Source organism: Necator americanus, chromosome II (assembly GCF_031761385.1).
Source record: "Necator americanus strain Aroian chromosome II, whole genome shotgun sequence".
NCBI classification, from domain to species: domain Eukaryota; kingdom Metazoa; phylum Nematoda; class Chromadorea; order Rhabditida; family Ancylostomatidae; genus Necator; species Necator americanus.
In genome coordinates, this window is record NC_087372.1 from 7,751,883 (window position 1) to 7,769,280 (window position 17,398).

The window sequence follows — 17,398 nt, forward strand, 5'->3', positions numbered from 1 at the left end:
ACGCCATGCAACGTAGCACGAAATAGCTCCGCAGATACGGACTAGCGCGGCGCGCTGCATTACGGAAGCATACTGATACAGTATATAGATATATTTGTGCCCTATATGCACACAGCTTTCTCGAAGAGTCGAGTTGAATTTTCCCGCGCTGATGTAATTGGTTGAATTGGTTTCGGTCACATGACACTGTCATGTGACTGTCGTTCGGTGGAATATCCTGTCTTGCTCTGTCAAATTCAAATTCCATGCTTTTATTGCTTTTCCTTTTCCATGGATTTTTCCTTTTCATCCTTTTGTTCCTTGCTTTCTAGTATCCTTCTTTGTCCACAGAGGCAGATACCAGATCTTCGCCGAGTACTCATTGTTAGTGTGTTAGGATTACTAGTTCTCCCAACAATTGTGGATGTTCAGAAAATGTCGTTGTGGTCGGGACGCCGCCATGATCCTTTTTTCGATGATTTCTTTGATCGTAAGGATCCGTTTTCTTTCTCAAACAGATGGAGAAGCATAGAACCGTACTGGCGAGATGCTGATCACTCAGTTCTTCATGTTGCGAACCAGACACAGGAGGTTTCGCTTGCTTTTTTTTCTTTTTGAAATCGTATTGGTTGTGAATACTGACAAACAAATATATATATAATATATGATATATAATGTAATCGATGAAATACCTGTTCTCTCCGGCAACTATTGATTTTGTCGATTGTGCTTGCCTGCAGTCGGGTCAGAACAATCTGGACTTTGGTGCAATTGCGTAGACGGCCACTGTCGAAGTGGGGCGGAGGAGCAGCTGGCGTTTGTGACAGAGCTTCACTAGCTCCACTAATTTCCGTAGTGCGAGTCGCTGACCACCTCAACTACACTGTTTTGAGCGCAGCCGCTTACGCAACTGCACCGAGCCTCAGGTCGTTTTGACCCGACTACAGAAACGGTAGCGAACATCTTCAAACAAAACTTGCGTTTGCTAGCATAGTACTTTTAGCCCAAATTGTTTATATCAGGATGACGTTATTAGTCTCTTATAGTGCGGTTGAAGGATGATATGAGTTCTATTCACCGTAATTTTTCACATTACGTCCATTCGAGTGCAATTTTCAAAACTATGTGAGTAGAAAAACGACATAAATTAACAAACAGATAATTCGAAATTTTAAGGTTGTAAATGACGACAAGAAGTTTGTTGTTGCACTTGACGTCTCACAATTCAAACCTGAAGAAATTAGCGTGCATATTCAAGATCGTGAACTTATTATCGAAGGGAAACAAGAGCACAAAAGCGGGACCGGGTATATGCAAAGGTATGTATCCGTTTATCTATTAGATAACAAGCGATTACAGTACTCTATTGGATTTTTCAGATCATTCGTGCGCAAATGGACTCTCCCGAACGATGTCGATCTTGACTCGGTGCGCACTGAGTTGACAAACGTTGGTCATTTGAATGTGGAGGCACCGAAGATTGGCCAAAACACTTACAAGAGGGAGATTCCTATTGTACCTGCTCCCCATAATAAGTGAATAGGCATACATTCTTTTGAACTTGACATTCTCATTATACAATGCATCCGAAATAGATATTTTAATCTGCAAAGTAATGCCGCTGTACTACCGAGGTTTTCTGAAAATGTTTCGTTAGTTTGTTATTTTTGTTAGTGGTTTTAAACTTTTGTTTTGTTTTGAGTGGTTTTTGTTTTTGTTAGTTGTTCCTTATTTGTCATCATTACATTGTATCACATAAATTTGAAGATTGATCACTTTGCCCCTTGTTTGGATATCCGATTAGCATTGCTTCTTGTAAATAACTGCTATGCGACACCGATTTTCGCAGTTATCTCTAGTGAGCTGTGAAAACCAGGATATTCAATTGTGCTTTTTGTCCCTACGTTAGAATGCCCTGTTTTAGGTAGGTGAGGCATTAGTTCATCCATTCACCAAGTTTTTGTGCTCCCGATCCCTTATATTTCTGGATTGGTGGGAGATGTTGTGTTTTCGCTTCAGTTTCTGGAACGTACGTGCCGAACCTTACATATTTTTTAAAAAAAGAAAACTCCGGGAACTTCCTGCAGCGCTGCGTTGATCCCAATCATTCTCTAAGATCCTAAGAATATTACTTGTCACGAAACAGCTGTAATTTTTGCTCCACTTCTAGAAACAGTGCAGAACTACAATGACTTTCGCGGTCTGTTGAAAGCGGATTTCAAAATGAAACACGTCTTCTCGTTTTTTGGCGTACAAAGTTCGTAATCGTTGCGTTCACTTCCCTTTTCAGAGTCCTCTTTTTGAGTAAATCGTAGGGAAGCGCTGAATTTTGCTCTAGAAACCTCCTTCGTTCAAAATGACTCAGCTGATGAGCTTTTCGAGTCTGAAAAAAAGAAGAAGCTCCCAACCTACTGCATTCTGCTGTGCTTATGACAGGCTTACAACACACGTCCACGTCATGCAGTGGGACCCTCGCCTAACTCCGCCCTCAGACTGGAGGCCAGCGAACGCTTACATGAAGTTGTACGGTATTGTAAATGTATAGGAATGATAGTTGCAGAGTACTCTTGGGTGAATGCGCTAGCCAAGAAAAAGCGGAAGCTTCGTGAAGTCTACAGGTAAAATGTTGGATAATTTTGGATGGCTATGAGTAAATTAAAACAATCTGGTCAGCAACACAGATAGCAATTAGAAACGAGTGAAACATGCGCTGAATACGATCGTTTCCTTTTGGAATCACCTGTTGGAGGCTGTGAATGACCACATTCTTTTAATTGATGAGTTCCAGGACGTGTAACATACACATCCATTACTAAAATCCAGCCATTTGTTGTAGTGATCATACTAGCTGGTCAATGAAGCGCGTCAAATCAATGCATACGGCGAAAACATTGTCGAAACATCTTCGTGTCGGATATGGAAAAAGAAGAATACTCCTAGTTCAGTTACGGTCACCGCACTTTCCTGGTCGTTACACTATTCCTGAGGATTCTTAAAAACAGAGGTATGTCGACTCGGAAATCTGGGATTTATGGCGTTTATGCAAACGGACTCGTCCTTGTGCTTGTTACCGTTGAAATGTTTTTGTATGTGTTGAAGCGAATTGTTCTCAGGTTTTACTCAAATGACGTTCTTTTTTTGTAGGTATTTCTGTAATACATCGGAACTTTTCGTCTTTTTTCAAACTTCTTTGTTGTTAGAGAGGTTAGCAGAAGCTAATGTGAGGTGATTTTTTTTTTCCATGTCAGAGAGCTCTCTGGGTATATTATTGGTCTGCTTATGATTGTTAGCCTTCTTTGTCGTTTTATATAAATCGTTAACCTATATTGTCACTCAAAGTCCCACAAACATTAACTTAAGCACGTGACGAGCACTAAAAGTTCCGGAATCGTAGCCGATTTTCAATGACGAACAGGCTATGCATTCAGATTTGACGATGCCAAACCCGCTATTCACTGTCTGTAAGTATAAATTGGACGAGGATCGTGCGGATAATCCGATGACAAACCAGTGCCGTGAGAGCAGCAAAAGATGTTGTGTCGCTGCTGGATATTGAAGCAAGAGGTGAGAAGGATGATGGAATTCCGTGAAGATTTTGATTACGTTGAGTAGGTTGATGACTTATTCTAAACAGTTTAAAAAATCAGCTTCAATTATAGTCTGCTATGTTTAGACTTAATAAATACGCCAGGAATCATCCACATATTCATGATATTTCTAATCATTAATAGCAGTGAATCCACTTACTTCGACTCTCTTCCCTTGTTCCATAAGGTTTCTTTTTCAGCGCTTTTCTTTCTCTTCAGAGGAACGGCTTAAATATTCTTTCGATGGTTTTCCCAGCGCTTGATAATGCAAAATTTAGCGAAACTTTGCGATATCAGGTACTTCTCTAGAGATTTCCGGACAAAGCTTATTGAAGGTACATCGAAAAGCAGGACTTCTGCTTCTTCGATTATCCACGTCTTTGTTCCCATTCGTTTTCTATAGTTTGGATCACTTAAATCTTTTCAAATGACTTCTTTTTTTTTCAACCCATACACATGGATACATTTCACAGAACATTTCATTCATTTTATATGCCACGGAAATCTTGGTGTTTGATGTTTGCTTTCAAAAGAAAAGGACCATAAGGGTCATCAATGTTTGCTCTTACTTTTTTCTCGCGATTAATTGATATGACGTATTATAGTAAAGGACGTGCGAACTCTCCGAGACATTTTTAGCTTGAAGGACTGTAGGTGAAGTAAATGATCTCATGTCATTGTCCCAACATCTCATTCGAAGAAGAATTTATCCGTCCTTTCCAAATTAGGAATTGGTTATGAAAAATAATAGGTCATCCATATCAACAAGTGGTGTTAGTAGTTAGTAGTTAACAATTAGTGTTAGCTGGTTTTTCTTCTTGCTTGTTCATTTCTCTTTTTTCCGCGCGCTAAAGATGCAAAACTGCTTTCTTTTTTTTAAGAGGTAAGTTAAATTACTTAAATCACTTGTTTCAGAATCTTAGTTTGCATTCATCACTTTTCATTCTCAGTTCCTTTTTGTTCTGAACAGTTTACAAGCTTAAGGACCCCCTGCTAAAATGCGAATGGCGTGAAGGAGAAACACGAGGAAAAGCAGCGATTACGCACTGCTTTCGTTGGCTCTCGTTGTTTATTTTTTCCGTTTATAATCGTCGCACTTCTTCTGTAATCGGCCACATTCGTCCTTCAGCGCTACTAGTTCAGCCTTAGGTTTTCCGCTGCAAAAACGCTATCCGACGGCCATGTTGCATATGGGACTACAGGGCGGGTGGCGCTTCGAACCGGCTGACCGTTCTACGTCCTATAAATACAGTCGGCGGCGAGCATTTCACCATCTACCGTAGTCATGCTCGTCTCGAATATCCAAATTGTTGCTGTTCTCGCTGTTCTTGTTCCGGTCGCGAATGCGGTTAGTTAATTGTATTTTCATGCAGTTAAAGAATTGTTGGTTGTTTTAGAACATTTTTCTAATTGATAAAATCTTATCTTCTCTTCAAAAAATTTCACTGTTTACGATTTATTTTCAAAGAAGTCTATTCGTACAGCTCTTTTTCTTTTAATGTACGCCTAACAGTTTCTTAACACTCATCTAGCATTGAAGTTAAAAATTGCAATGGATACTCAGACACATTAAATAACTGCTAGAGAAGAAAAATACAATAGATTTTAAGCTCATTCTGAGTCACAAGAAAAACGAGTTGCCAGAGACTGACGAATGCACCGAGGATCAACGGTGCCAGAACTTTTGGAGCAAACTATGTGCAAAGAAGTTTTTGGAGTAAATTTGATTGTGAATTAATTGTAAATTAATTTAAAAAAGAGGCATGATGCAATAAAAATTCAGAATTAAGGTCTTATTGAAACTTGGATCTCGCTTGGTATATTCATATTTTCACTTTTCATTCATTTTTCTCAATGTTTTCGAATAAGCTTTGGGAACTTCTTATTTTCCTTCCCCAAGTGATATGAAATCTTTGTAAAAGCATACATTACATGTATTCAAAGTTATGGATTTTTCTGAAATTATTTCTGGTACTCTTTCAAAACCTTTACCCGAAGTGTTTCACCTGTTTCATTAATTTTCGTTTGAGTGAACGTTTTCTTCATTATGCTTGTTTGAAACATTCGTTAGCTCCTACTGTCTTCGATAGGTTTCTACAATGGATTACAGGGTTCAAAAAGATCTTTAGTTTCATGATCACTTCATTTTAACAGAATTTTGCTACAGTCAACTGAAGTTTGAATAACGATGATTTTGCAGTAGGAACTTTCATCTTGAAGTTATGTTTACAAGCTATTTCTTTGTCTCAGGCAAAAAGTCGAAATTCTTTTCTGAACTGCTAATACGGTTCCAGATACAATACTGTAACCAGTTACGGATACGTATAAAATTCTAAATGGATAATATAAATGAAGGAAACGTCTTACGTTACCTCACTCTTATTCTATGATTTTAAGCAATTTTGCGTTCTTCAGTGCTTCGCCAGCGGTGTATGCGGCGGCCTCGGGGGTCTAGGCGGATTTGGGCCGCCCTGCATGAGTCCGATACCTCCTGTACCACCGCCTTGCGCTGGAGGTGTAGGTGAGTTTTCGAGCAATCACTCTCATTTTCTTCTAAAAAAAAGCTCCGCTAAGGAAACCACATAGTTCTTAGATTTTCATTTTTTTTTTCAGTTCATATTTAGGTCTTGTTTGAGGTGCTTAGTCGCCAAACTAATACCAACTCAAGTGACCGCGACGCGTCGACCGCAAACAAATCACTTTCTTTCCTTAAAACTTACTTTCTCTGCCCTCTCTTCCTTGCTTCAACTGAAAGCGCGTTGCGGCAATCAGAGCAGATATAAGTTTCAGTCACCCGAAACACTTCATGTAAAGGTCTAGTGTTGATTTTTTAGGTTGCTCTGCTGGATACACATGTGGTGCTTACGGATGTTACCGTAGTCGAGCGCGTGTACACGGTGCAGGTACCGTACGAGGAACACCAGTACTTCTTGGTGCTAATCGATTCTCTCAGTTCAGAAGAATGGAAGTACCGCTATCGAAGGTGATTTTGTCTCTTTGTTTTTGGGACAGGCGGGAACTAAGAAGAAATATTTCTCACTTCTCGGCTAATTTTTGGAACACCATCGAGATGTGGTTTTTCCTTTAGTACCGGAGGTTTCGGTCGTGCAGTTGAGAATTACCTAGTCAGGCCAAGACGACCCAAGGCGTGGCACAATGCGTAAGCGCTCAAGCCCGAAGGGGCGCGGTGGAGCTAGCTGTTTTGCGGTCGAAGTGGGACCCTTAATATCCTCTGCTGTCCGACTGCAGCAAACAAGGGGTTCAATTCAACTGCTACCTCTACCGCGCCACTTTCAGCTCTACTGCGTACACCAGGCATTTCTCCAGGTGCTAGTACGGAAAATAAGCTTTGAACTTTTTTTCCAAAGCAAAAACATAGGTAGTAATGAAAAAGTGTCTGAAATGTTTAATGTGATTGGATACAGAATACGCTCAATAAGAAAGCCTTATTCTGTTTTTTTTTTTAAGATTCTATTGAATATTTTTTCAAACTATTGAAATGAAGCATCAAATTGATAAAGCGGAGGATTTTTACCACCTTCAGCTTATCTTTTTTTGCAGCTAATCAAGATGACAAGACCGCTAAGGCTGCATTGCTGAGATTCGTGTTTTGGAGAATATCGAATGTGGCATAAAAAAACACTTGGGAAAACATGAGATAAGTATGAGAAATACGTGGGGGAAACCAACAGGGAGATATTAAAAAAAACTATTGAACGATGGGAGGAATTTGTTGGAAACGATGGGAAGGACAGTATCGGCAATAGTGTACAGAAGAGTACACTATTACTCGATTCGCAGTAGGTTTTTTCTTTCTAAAAAATTGAAAAATATGAATTATCCCTGAACCAGCGGCAGTTGAATCGATCCGCGTTTGTTCTCGAGGTTATTGTGGGTTGAATCAAAACCGTCAATGTTGAAGACAAGCGGCGAGCGCTATTTTGAAGCGCTTCTCTTTCCTCATACACAGCCCTAATCTCAGCTCCAGTGGCCTCACCGTTTGACTTGAAAGCAACAGTCAAAAGGCACTGAGAACGTTCCATAGTGTCCATTTGACAATCCGCTTTAATAATCCGAAGAAATAAGAATTAAAGGAATTACAAATTCAGAATAACAATGTTTTGAAAATTGGGAAATTTTTCTTTGAATGACATATACAACATTTTGTAAACACTTCTTTATTTGCTGAGCTTCTTTTACTCTGTAACAGGAAAAAAAAACGTTCACGAGTTATTCCTGAACCAAATAGATTGGGCGCGATCGTATCTCTATATGTGTTTGCCGTTCTGCTATTTTAGATTTCTTGTAATCATTTTGAAGTGCCATATTAGTCCTACAGAGTCCTACGAAATTGTTAATCACTAGGATGAGTTAGTAAAATTTCCGCAAAAATTGATGAATGTGATCCTAGCTGCGGACTATATCTAAGTACCATACATCAATAACGTTAAGTTGTGTACGTGACTAATTTTTCTTAGTCTTTTTAAACCCTTCATAATTCCACAAACATGTCAAAGTTTGGGAGAAGGCCTAATAGTGCGAAAAGAGGCACGGTCGTTGAATGTGAAGAGGAAAATCTTAATCTTTGCACTAGCCTTCAAGACATCCATCAAAACTTGATTCGTCTAGTATGTTTTCGCTTTGGATTTATGTTTACGCTCATCCGTCGCTGCCTAAGCTCTTCCTCCACATTTACGGGCTTGTTACAGTCATTCTACGGCTGGCAACAATGTCAAACTCGTTTTACAATTTCCACGCTAGATTAGCCACCAATGTCCTTCGTCGTCGTCGTGGTGGTCGCCGTTGAAGACCTCCAAGAACATCCGGATAGTCAGCGAAGCGTATCTTCTGTTGACTATGTTTGTATACGATTTCGGTTTCGAAACGCCCGATGACCAAAAAGGCGGCGGACGGACACGAGAGGAGCCGGTTCGTTCGCGGCTCGCTCGCTCGACCATTGGCAAAGGCCGGATGGATTACAGCAAGCTTTAGCCGACTGTCGGTCCGGTATAGCGGATAAGCCAACTGAATGGCGAGGGGGTAACGGGATTCTACAATCCAGTACTCAAGCGAACTACCTGTGTAGCGCATGCTCTCAAGGACAAATTTTCAGCTCTCTAAACGTACCTTTTCCATAAGCTTCCCCAGATAATCGGTAAACATTTAAAGAGAACGAAGGGTGACCACTTGGAAAAACCAAAATTGATCGAGTAAAAAGCCTTTCTTTAGGAAAGTTCATACTATTGAATAAATCTCTTTGTAACCTTTTATTATTGTGAGTGCGAGGTTTGGACCTCTGATGACTGCGAAAAAGCTGAAACATCTAATAGGTTAATAAAAATCCAATCTAAAACCTCGTAGGTCTCTAATAGAAAACGTAAAAGTATGCAGTGGTTCCGAGACAAGTAAACGTTTGAAATTCTCCCAGCATTTTTTTTTAATCAAAAAAGGCGTACTTTAACTTCCAGGACCCTAATTCATTATTTATGGAGTGCTGCGAACAACGAGGTCTACCAGATGCTTGTCTTCGTCATTGCACCTACAATACCTATACAAAAGAAGCGGTAAGCAAAACGTTTTAAATGATAATGGTACTATTTCAACACGCTTGTTTGACTACGGTTATTCCAGCTGACTCGGATGTATTTCAAACATGATGCTTGCCCTGTAGAGGCTTCAGCTGAGATCCAATTCTGCGCCGCACAGGGTAGAGATCATCGACCATGCTGCCAACGCAATGGTGTTTCGACAACTTTGGCAGGACTGAAGGTAACGTTAATAACGATAATAGTACAGGAATATAATCGTCTTGTAAGGAATGAGGCGTTAGAACTATCCTGACGAGAGTAAGTACGACGTCTATGTGAGTTCCGAAAGTAAAGCTTCAGGATACGGAAGAGCAGAATTTGATGAAGTCCTAGCATAGATACGGTAAAAATTTTTGATATTTTGAAGGACTTTCTTCGCTCATTTCGTTCAGAAAATTCTCGTATTGGTTCGTTTCGAACTCAATGTGGTTAGAAAGTTACATTCGATTCAGTCAAATACAACTAGAAGTAGAGAAAGCTGACGTTCTTGACTTTTATTGCTCAATAGAATAAATTGCGGAGGCCAGCCGATGTACCAACTCAGCGTTTTTATCCTCATATACAAGTCTATTATCAATTTATAGACTCCATAGGAATGAAAGCCTTGGTTTGCACTAGGGCGCTTTCAAACCATAGACTGTGCGGCCACAGTGGACCTCTTATCGACTGCACTACACATGCCCTAATATTACCTATAATGTCTTTATTATAGGCAGTACTCTAGCGTTCTTAGAGCGTGAAAAAGCAAACACAAATTTGACGTACCTTCATAAATGCACCATCTGTAACAAATTACCATTCGAAGACTGAAAACAATATCGAAAGAGCGTAAAATCCCCATACTCAGAGCGTGTTGTAGGATTTCTATCTCATCTATGTAGTAATGAGGCGGTTGTAACGCAGTCGGTAAGAGGTCCCGCTGTCTGCACGATCGGTCGGACGTCCGAATCCGCTCTAGTGCTCACTGAGCCTTTCATCCCTCCGGGATCGATAAATTGGTACCAGACATGTCTGGGAGTAAAAAAACACTGAGTTGACACATCGGCTGGCCCCCGCAAGTCATTATATAGGCCAGTCACACGTTCGTAAACCTCAAACGATTCTGACCGGAGGGAATTGAAGCGAACGTGGTGGTGCATCTTAAGCGGACTGATTAACGCAAAACACTTTATCCTTTTGTCCTATGCAGTGATCTCCATCCTGAGAGGCAAACAAGGTCGAACTTTCACATTTTACAATAAGAGCAGTGCTCTCTTCGTGTTTTCTCCTTTAACAGAGATACGTATGTTACCACACATACAAGTACCCTTTCAGTGTCTAACATTCTGTGATCAACGACCAGGCAACGTGACGATGCTCGACATGTCGTACCTACCGTGTTACGATCGTTTTGAGAACATGAAAGCATGCTTCTGGCATGATAGCACACATCGACTTAAATAAGAACTAGAACATGACAAATCTATGTTATTTCTCACCTCCGACTCATATAAGTCAGGTCTCGTTCTATTAAATGTCTTTCATTCATCTACTACTAATTTGTCTGTAAAAATTTGTGTAATCTCATATTATATATCACAACGATCTGCAATTCTTCTTGATGTACATTACACTTTTTGAAATAAAAATAATTTCTTCATTAGATCGATGAAATCATTAGTTACTTCACAACTTATTACCCGAATATTTAGGTCTAGGAGATAGGGGTGATCCTAGTTCAGATAGATTCCCCGTGAATACATTGCTGGAGGAGTGGGATTATCACAGGACAATAAAACAAGAAAATGTGCAATAAAACAAACAAGACATGCATTATTGCATCGAATAGAGTGATTGACACCAATCCGAAAACGGAATTAAGGGGAAGTAGGATAGAAGGAAGTTAAAAAAGGGAGAAAAAGCGACAAAGACAAAAATGGCCGAATTATACACGAGTCTGAGTGAATTTTTGAACATAAAAGCGGAGATTCCAGGATATTTCAAGATGTTGGAAGTGATATCTGTTCAACATATCAAAAAGCGTAATGTATAGACAGTTGCAACCAAGCAACTATTTTTTTAAGTACTCTTGCATATGTATTTGAGATTACGATTTAAAATAAATTATCTTCGACTAAACTTCCAACTTCGAAATGAGCGGAGCTTTCAACTACATTGCTTCTTTCTCCTCTTTCAACTCATTCCACTGTAGGAAAGGCATATCTGGTCATGTGGGAACTTATTTTCGAAAAAATTGACGGATAGGTCTGAACAGCAGTATCTCTGTTGCTATATGATACATTCATTAAAATCGCAAAATTATAATCACTCGTGCAATGATCTCAAATTAATCTGCATTTCTCAAACGTCAGAATTTGCAAGAATATCAATTTTAATTAACTGACAAAACCAAATAAGACATAACGGACCCGAACAAGTTTGCTGTTCAAACCAGGAAAGAAATTTCTTGAGGAAAACAATGGTGAAGTCAATGACAACCAACATTGGCGGCGAGATAGCGTAACAGCGACTAGCGGTGCAGAGTAGGGTTATAACGTTGGAAGTAAGAAAGGACTGTTTAGAAGTTCAAGCTCGCGACATACAAAATCCATCTACAAGCCTTTTTCTAATTTTAACTTCTAATTCTTTTTTTTTTTTGACAACGACTTCAATAGAATAGGAGAAGAAACGGAATGGGAGAAAATGTAAAAATGCTTCCTTGTTTAAATAGGCTCCATTTACATCACAAATACTTGTGCGATATCATCGTGATCGTAGATCTTCTTCATAAACGAATCCACTATTCGAATACCAGAGATAGACTTCAAAGGAAATTACGCAGAAATATGACATATTCGCCCAAAGAAGTCTTGAACATTACCTGAAAACCTATAGAAATCGGCAGTATCTCGACACTGAAAGTAACACTGCCATTCGGTGGGACCTGTCCTAATGAAATGCCACTGATAGAGCAGAAGATAAGAGACTGTGAACTGTTCTGGAGCTCCAATCGTAAATCGAGAGATCTCTCGCTAAAAGAGAAAATATGATAGAAAATACATCGAGTGCAGGAAAACGCGGAAAGAAGTCCAAATAATAAAAACCACTAACATCACAGGCCTAATTTCAATATAACTTAGATATGTACTAAAGGTTATTATCAAGATATCAGGGTAGGATGCAATGACAAAGAACAGGTGAGCTAATTTGCGATTGCAAAAGAACGCACCAACAATTGTATAGCCTACAATCCACGGTGAAAGGCTTACGAACGGGAACTGTAGCTGGCAGATTCTCCACTGAGAGCCGTACATCACCATGTGTAGGTGCCTAGAATAATTAGAATATTAGTTCCAGATTTAGGTAATAGAGTGGATTATGTTCCCACAATCCTCTGCAGAGGGCTCGTCTGCAACCGTCCGCGTTCGCCCATGTTTGTTCGCCATGACATATCCAGTTTACCGATGTTGGTCATATCTTTATATCTAAAAGTAAATATAGCCTTTCATGGCAGAAGAAAAGTAGATTTTGGTCAAAATCATGAGGAGAATAGGAGGCAAAGTACAAACTGACACAGTATTATGCATATCCTTCGGAGAGAGGCAAAACAGAAATTGCCGGATATCCCGTGGCTTCAAGTACATCCCATTAAGTTCGTCCTCGTCACTAAACGAGCAACAACGTAGTCAACGGAAAACGAAATTAATGGGTTCACATTCCCCGCCCTTACGATGAACGGACTTATGCCTAAGGACATGATTGTTAGTCAATATAAAAGGATAAAAGATAAAGTGCACAGAGTTAACAAATCCTTTTTGATACGCCTAGGCGTTCGACTTCATTTCAAAATTTTGTCCTCTCAGACAAGTTTGATAACAATTTATCGGTCCCAGAGGGATTAGATATTTCAATGGTTCAGTGCAGCTTTAAACTATAGACCTGTGAAATTGCAGCCGAACCTGTTACCAACTGCGCTTCACTCACCACTTACTCCGCCTACGAGCATTTCTTGAACGACATCATTTTCACGTGAACAATTACTCGTTCACGTAGTCGAGAATATAGATTAAATTAATCCAATCCTGTAGTTACCACGCAAAACAAATTCGCGTGGCGCGTTCGATTCGATCAGATCTCAAGACTTAAGCGTACACTACACTCTTAGCATGTAAATCACCCACCATGCCCTTATACTGGTAACTGTATAGTTAGGACTAGGTTCCAGCTCCACCTTTTCCAACACCATGGCTGTCGCAGAGGTGTTCTCAATTTGAGCTTCCAAATATACGTCACTGTTCTAAACATCCTGGTATGAAAATGAAGAAGTGAAACGAAACATCAAATTTGTAAGAGATATCCAAAAAGAAAATTTTGTAATGCAACGAAAACTAGACTGAAACTGACTCACCGAATTATCCTGGAACCACAGCACTCAGACAAAGGTACAACGAAACGTGGCATGCATGCAAGTACAAAGAAATAAATTATAAAAGAAACACTGCAAACTGAACAGCAAAAAAATAACAAGCAAAGGCGCATGTAGATACTTTGGAAGTTGAACAATATCGCCAATTCACTTGCGTTACAGCTAGAAATAAGGAAAAAGAATCACGAGAGATCAAATACCATAGAGCATATCCATTTGTTGTTCCTCTTGAGAAACTAATAAGTAATAATGGAAGTAATTCAGCCAACGTTAAAATAAAGCGTTAATTTTCTCGAGGAGGAGGCTCATGACATACATAACGACAATGTTGCCGCAATCTTCCCTACGAAGTTACAAAACTTGCTGTACCTCCGGACCAAAATTTTTGTTGTGAGAATCTCTAAAGCACAGAATCTTGGATAAACATCAAGCAAAGAGAACGGTATTACACAACACCGTACAGAAAATAATCAGTGCGTGAAAAGGAAAATCTCATATTTTGCAATATTACTACGGGATAACTGCGACTTTGTCATTTTTAGATAATTTGATCTCAACTTTTCATAACGTTCGGTATGATCACGGATGCCTTTCATGCAATGCCAGTTTACGCGCTGTAGTTTAATTTACTTATCTATTTATTAACAGTGAGTTAACAGTTTCAAAACGAACTGGAGCCTGGTGAATTTACGCCGGCGGCTGCTTTAGCCGCAGTACCCTTGCTTGTTGCAACTGGACTGCAATGATAATTGAAATTAGTGATGCCCTTCACCAAACCCCCCCCCCCCCCCTTCCTTCGAACTGCCATCTCTAGCGCCCCACTTCGAACGCAGTCATTTACACAGTTGCGCCGGGCTTCAGGTCGCTTTGACCCTACCCACCTACAATCTTGGCTAATTTTGCGGCGCGATAATCGAAAAGTATCCCATGAGCCTATCTGAAACGTGGGTTTTATGGGTATCACATTCAACCATGCTGGGATAAAAAGTCTAAAATAACCATGTCTGCTGAAAAACGTCATATGTTATGAATAAAATACAAAACAATTGGAATCCACCAACGGAAGTCATTTTCCTCCTGAACAGGGACATACCGGATGTCTCATGCGCAACTAAAGTCACACAAAAAATTCCATTTACTAGTCTGTTTTCGTTATCAAAACTCCATTTTCCTGTAATTCATGATGAACAGAACATGTACTTCAGCACCTACTGGGACACTACTTCAGCACCTTTCAAGATGATTTTGAAAAATTTTAATGTCTTTGCATTATAATTCCTAATACCTGTGCGTTATAATTGGCGCTAATCTTCAAATTAAAGCATGAAATCAGTAGAAAAATAATTAAAAATTACCACGTTTGACGAGTCAAGTAGTCCCTAGGAGAATGAAATTACGTACTGTACTCAAATTCTGTAGAGTTAAGAAATAACAGAAATGACGAAATGTACCTCAGCATTATAAAACTTCGTCTTCACGTCGATTGGTTTTCCAACAGGGAATTTGAAAAATTTTCGGAAGTACATTTTCTCGTCAGCTGTTGTCTTGTAGTTGACGGAGCATATCAAGCTATAGATATAACATAAACATAATCCTTACCCAAGCGTTACCATGGAAACATGGTTGCACTACTGATTATGTAAAGATAAAAAAAATCTCTAAAATGTCTCTAAACATGGTGAACTCACATGTGCTGCCCGATTTCCTTTACCTCATGACTAATGATTTGACCAGAACTTTTTGTTGGTTCCAAGACGGCATCTTGCACGTTCGTTGTTAAAGTCACTCTTTGACTATTCGTTTGCAACTCACACTAAAAAAAAATCAAATAACTAACCCAACTAATTTTAGACGTTAACTTAGTTAGCCATTTTATAGTGTGTGTATTAGGCTTACCTTCACCGAAACATCCGTAACTTTCTGATCACTGTCGTTAACAACATTCATATAAAAAGTAAACGTTTCGCCGAGATAGATGTTCCTACAGAAAAGGTCAGATGAGTTCCAACTAATTGCTGCACAGAAATTAAGAATATTTAAGGAAAATATAATATGGACATACTCGAACATCTGCGGAGCAATCAAATATTCTCCGATTGGGGTTTCATATCGTTTCTCACCAGCACCTAGGGCTGCATTTATTAGTTCGGAAAATCGAGAAGGGTCAACAGGATCTGTTGGAAATGAAGAATTCTCGGGAACTTTTGGCCGGGATAGACGTATCACTGAAAGAAGAAAATTTACGCACATTTCAAGAAGAATCTAATGAGGTGTTTTATTAGAAGAAGCATAAAACAAGTTCTAAGTTAGGTCTCAATGTATGTCTGTAGTCCGTTCCTGCATGAAGTTCCTTCCACACTGGAAACTTAAGCCTTTGAAATCATTCATATTTGCAGTCGGAAGCCACCTTAAATCTGAAGGAAGCAGTTGCGATCGAGAAGGGCCATCACTAGCCTTGCTCATACTTGCAGAGCTAGAGATGGTCCCACACTGATCGCAGCCGGTAGCTCCACTGCGCCGCTTTGATCGCAGCAGCCTATGTAACTCCAGCAAAGACCCAACTACACATGTGCAGACTCTAGAACAAAAGTACTATTTTAGGATACTCATTAAGCGTAGTATGAAACTAGTGGAGAAAGAAGATGAAGATCTATTGATCCAAAAGTTTAGATGGACTGTATAGGAGCAAATGAGTGAATTGAGATTTAAAAAGCAACATTTCGAACTAAATCTCAAATTGAGACCGAGAAAGATGAGCAAGCAAAACTACGACTGTAAGATAATTTCAATACCAAAAACTAAGATGTTCGGGGAGTGTAGGGGGTTCCTCATACTGTAGTTAAATGCTCGCATTCGCCGAGGACATGTCATGTTATCATGTTAAATTACGTTTTACGCTGCTTGCACAGTATATAGAGTAAGGTCAAAACGACATAAGGCACAGTACAGTTTCGTGAGCGGCTGCGTTCGGCGCAGTGGAACGTAGCGGTTAGGATCGAGCACCAGTCGTTGCTGCAGTCGGTCCCATCTCAACTCCAGCCGCTATCTCCACCGCGCCGTTTCGAGCCCAGCCGCTTACGCAACTGCACCGTGCTTCATGTCGTTTTGACCTTACCATACATATCCTTTGCGGTTCTGGATTCCCAAATTCCAAACAGAGTCACCGAACTCTAGATGAAATTTGGAATCGCATAACTGCTAAACTAAATACTCCCGAATGACTGAGAAAAAATGTTAAGAATATCACATGAAAGCATCGTACACTACATCAAACTAAACAAAGGTGTTCAAATTCCTCAGATTTTTCAAAGCAAGGGAATCAAGTTCACCCACGATAAGGCCACACAATCTATTACTGTACCAATTTATTGTATTTAACTCTCAGACCAAGACATTCCGCCTGCATGCCATTAGGAAGAAAATGTTCAAGAAAGTAGAATAAGAAACACGTACCTTTTAGGGAAAGGAGTTGATTCGACGACTGGACGGTTTCTCCCATGTCTGCAATGCCCACTGCATTTTCCAAGGTATTTTCGTAGAGATATGTCTTTCTACTTCCCTCATCTCAAGTATAGAAGGCCCACAAACCGTAGTTTAAGAGATCATTCCGTCAAACGACAACTACCAACTTTATTTTGATCATGACATCATTCCAAAGAACTGGGACAGAGGTACCCAACCAAAAGAAAAAATCATCTATTTATAACACTAAGATGACATAAAGCTCCCACTAATGTCGTCGAAACGATTTGCAACAACGCACGAGAAACCCAAATAGCTAACAATTTATTAGCCATTTTTTGAATGTTATAAAAATCTGTATACAAAAACAAGAACCA

General features: G+C 39.7%; 4 protein-coding genes across 7 annotated transcripts; 3 read left to right on the plus strand and 1 right to left on the minus strand.

The window, feature by feature from the left end:
- Window positions 1-414: 414 nt before the first annotated feature.
- RB195_017109 (uncharacterized protein) lies at window positions 415-1,518 on the plus strand (the record flags this gene model as incomplete). Its single annotated transcript, XM_013437783.2, has 3 exons — window positions 415-570; window positions 1,156-1,298; window positions 1,359-1,518. The coding sequence occupies 3 exons, from the start codon at window positions 415-417 to the stop codon at window positions 1,516-1,518; spliced, it is 459 nt and encodes a 152-aa protein (XP_013293237.2).
- Window positions 1,519-2,526: 1,008 nt separating this feature from the next.
- On the plus strand, window positions 2,527-2,975 carry RB195_017110 (uncharacterized protein; the record flags this gene model as incomplete). Its single annotated transcript, XM_064183960.1, has 2 exons — window positions 2,527-2,597; window positions 2,816-2,975. The coding sequence occupies 2 exons, from the start codon at window positions 2,527-2,529 to the stop codon at window positions 2,973-2,975; spliced, it is 231 nt and encodes a 76-aa protein (XP_064039841.1).
- Window positions 2,976-3,510: 535 nt separating this feature from the next.
- RB195_017111 (uncharacterized protein) lies at window positions 3,511-10,597 on the plus strand (the record flags this gene model as incomplete). Of its 2 annotated transcripts, none has more annotated exons than XM_013437784.2 (6): window positions 3,511-3,543; window positions 5,982-6,087; window positions 6,401-6,549; window positions 9,035-9,130; window positions 9,198-9,335; window positions 10,469-10,597. In XM_013437784.2, 6 exons carry the CDS (start codon window positions 3,511-3,513, stop codon window positions 10,595-10,597), a joined length of 651 nt encoding a protein of 216 aa, XP_013293238.2. The 2 variants fall into 2 exon arrangements, with proteins under 2 accessions (XP_013293238.2, XP_064039842.1); XM_064183961.1 differs by lacking the exon at window positions 3,511-3,543 and adding an exon at window positions 4,852-4,914.
- Window positions 10,598-11,871: 1,274 nt separating this feature from the next.
- Window positions 11,872-17,058, minus strand: RB195_017112 (uncharacterized protein; the record flags this gene model as incomplete). 3 transcript variants are annotated; one of them, XM_064183963.1, is made up of 12 exons in its annotated part: window positions 11,872-11,955; window positions 12,015-12,165; window positions 12,363-12,463; window positions 12,522-12,618; window positions 12,707-12,799; window positions 13,315-13,430; window positions 13,542-13,550; window positions 15,011-15,128; window positions 15,248-15,372; window positions 15,456-15,540; window positions 15,622-15,784; window positions 17,013-17,058. In XM_064183963.1, 12 exons carry the CDS (start codon window positions 17,056-17,058, stop codon window positions 11,872-11,874), a joined length of 1,188 nt encoding a protein of 395 aa, XP_064039844.1. The 3 variants fall into 3 exon arrangements, with proteins under 3 accessions (XP_064039844.1, XP_064039843.1, XP_064039845.1); XM_064183962.1 differs by lacking the exon at window positions 13,542-13,550; XM_064183964.1 differs by lacking the exons at window positions 11,872-11,955; window positions 12,015-12,165; window positions 12,363-12,463; ... (2 more) ...; window positions 13,315-13,430; window positions 13,542-13,550 and adding an exon at window positions 13,431-13,439.
- Between the last annotated feature and the right edge of the window lie 340 nt (window positions 17,059-17,398).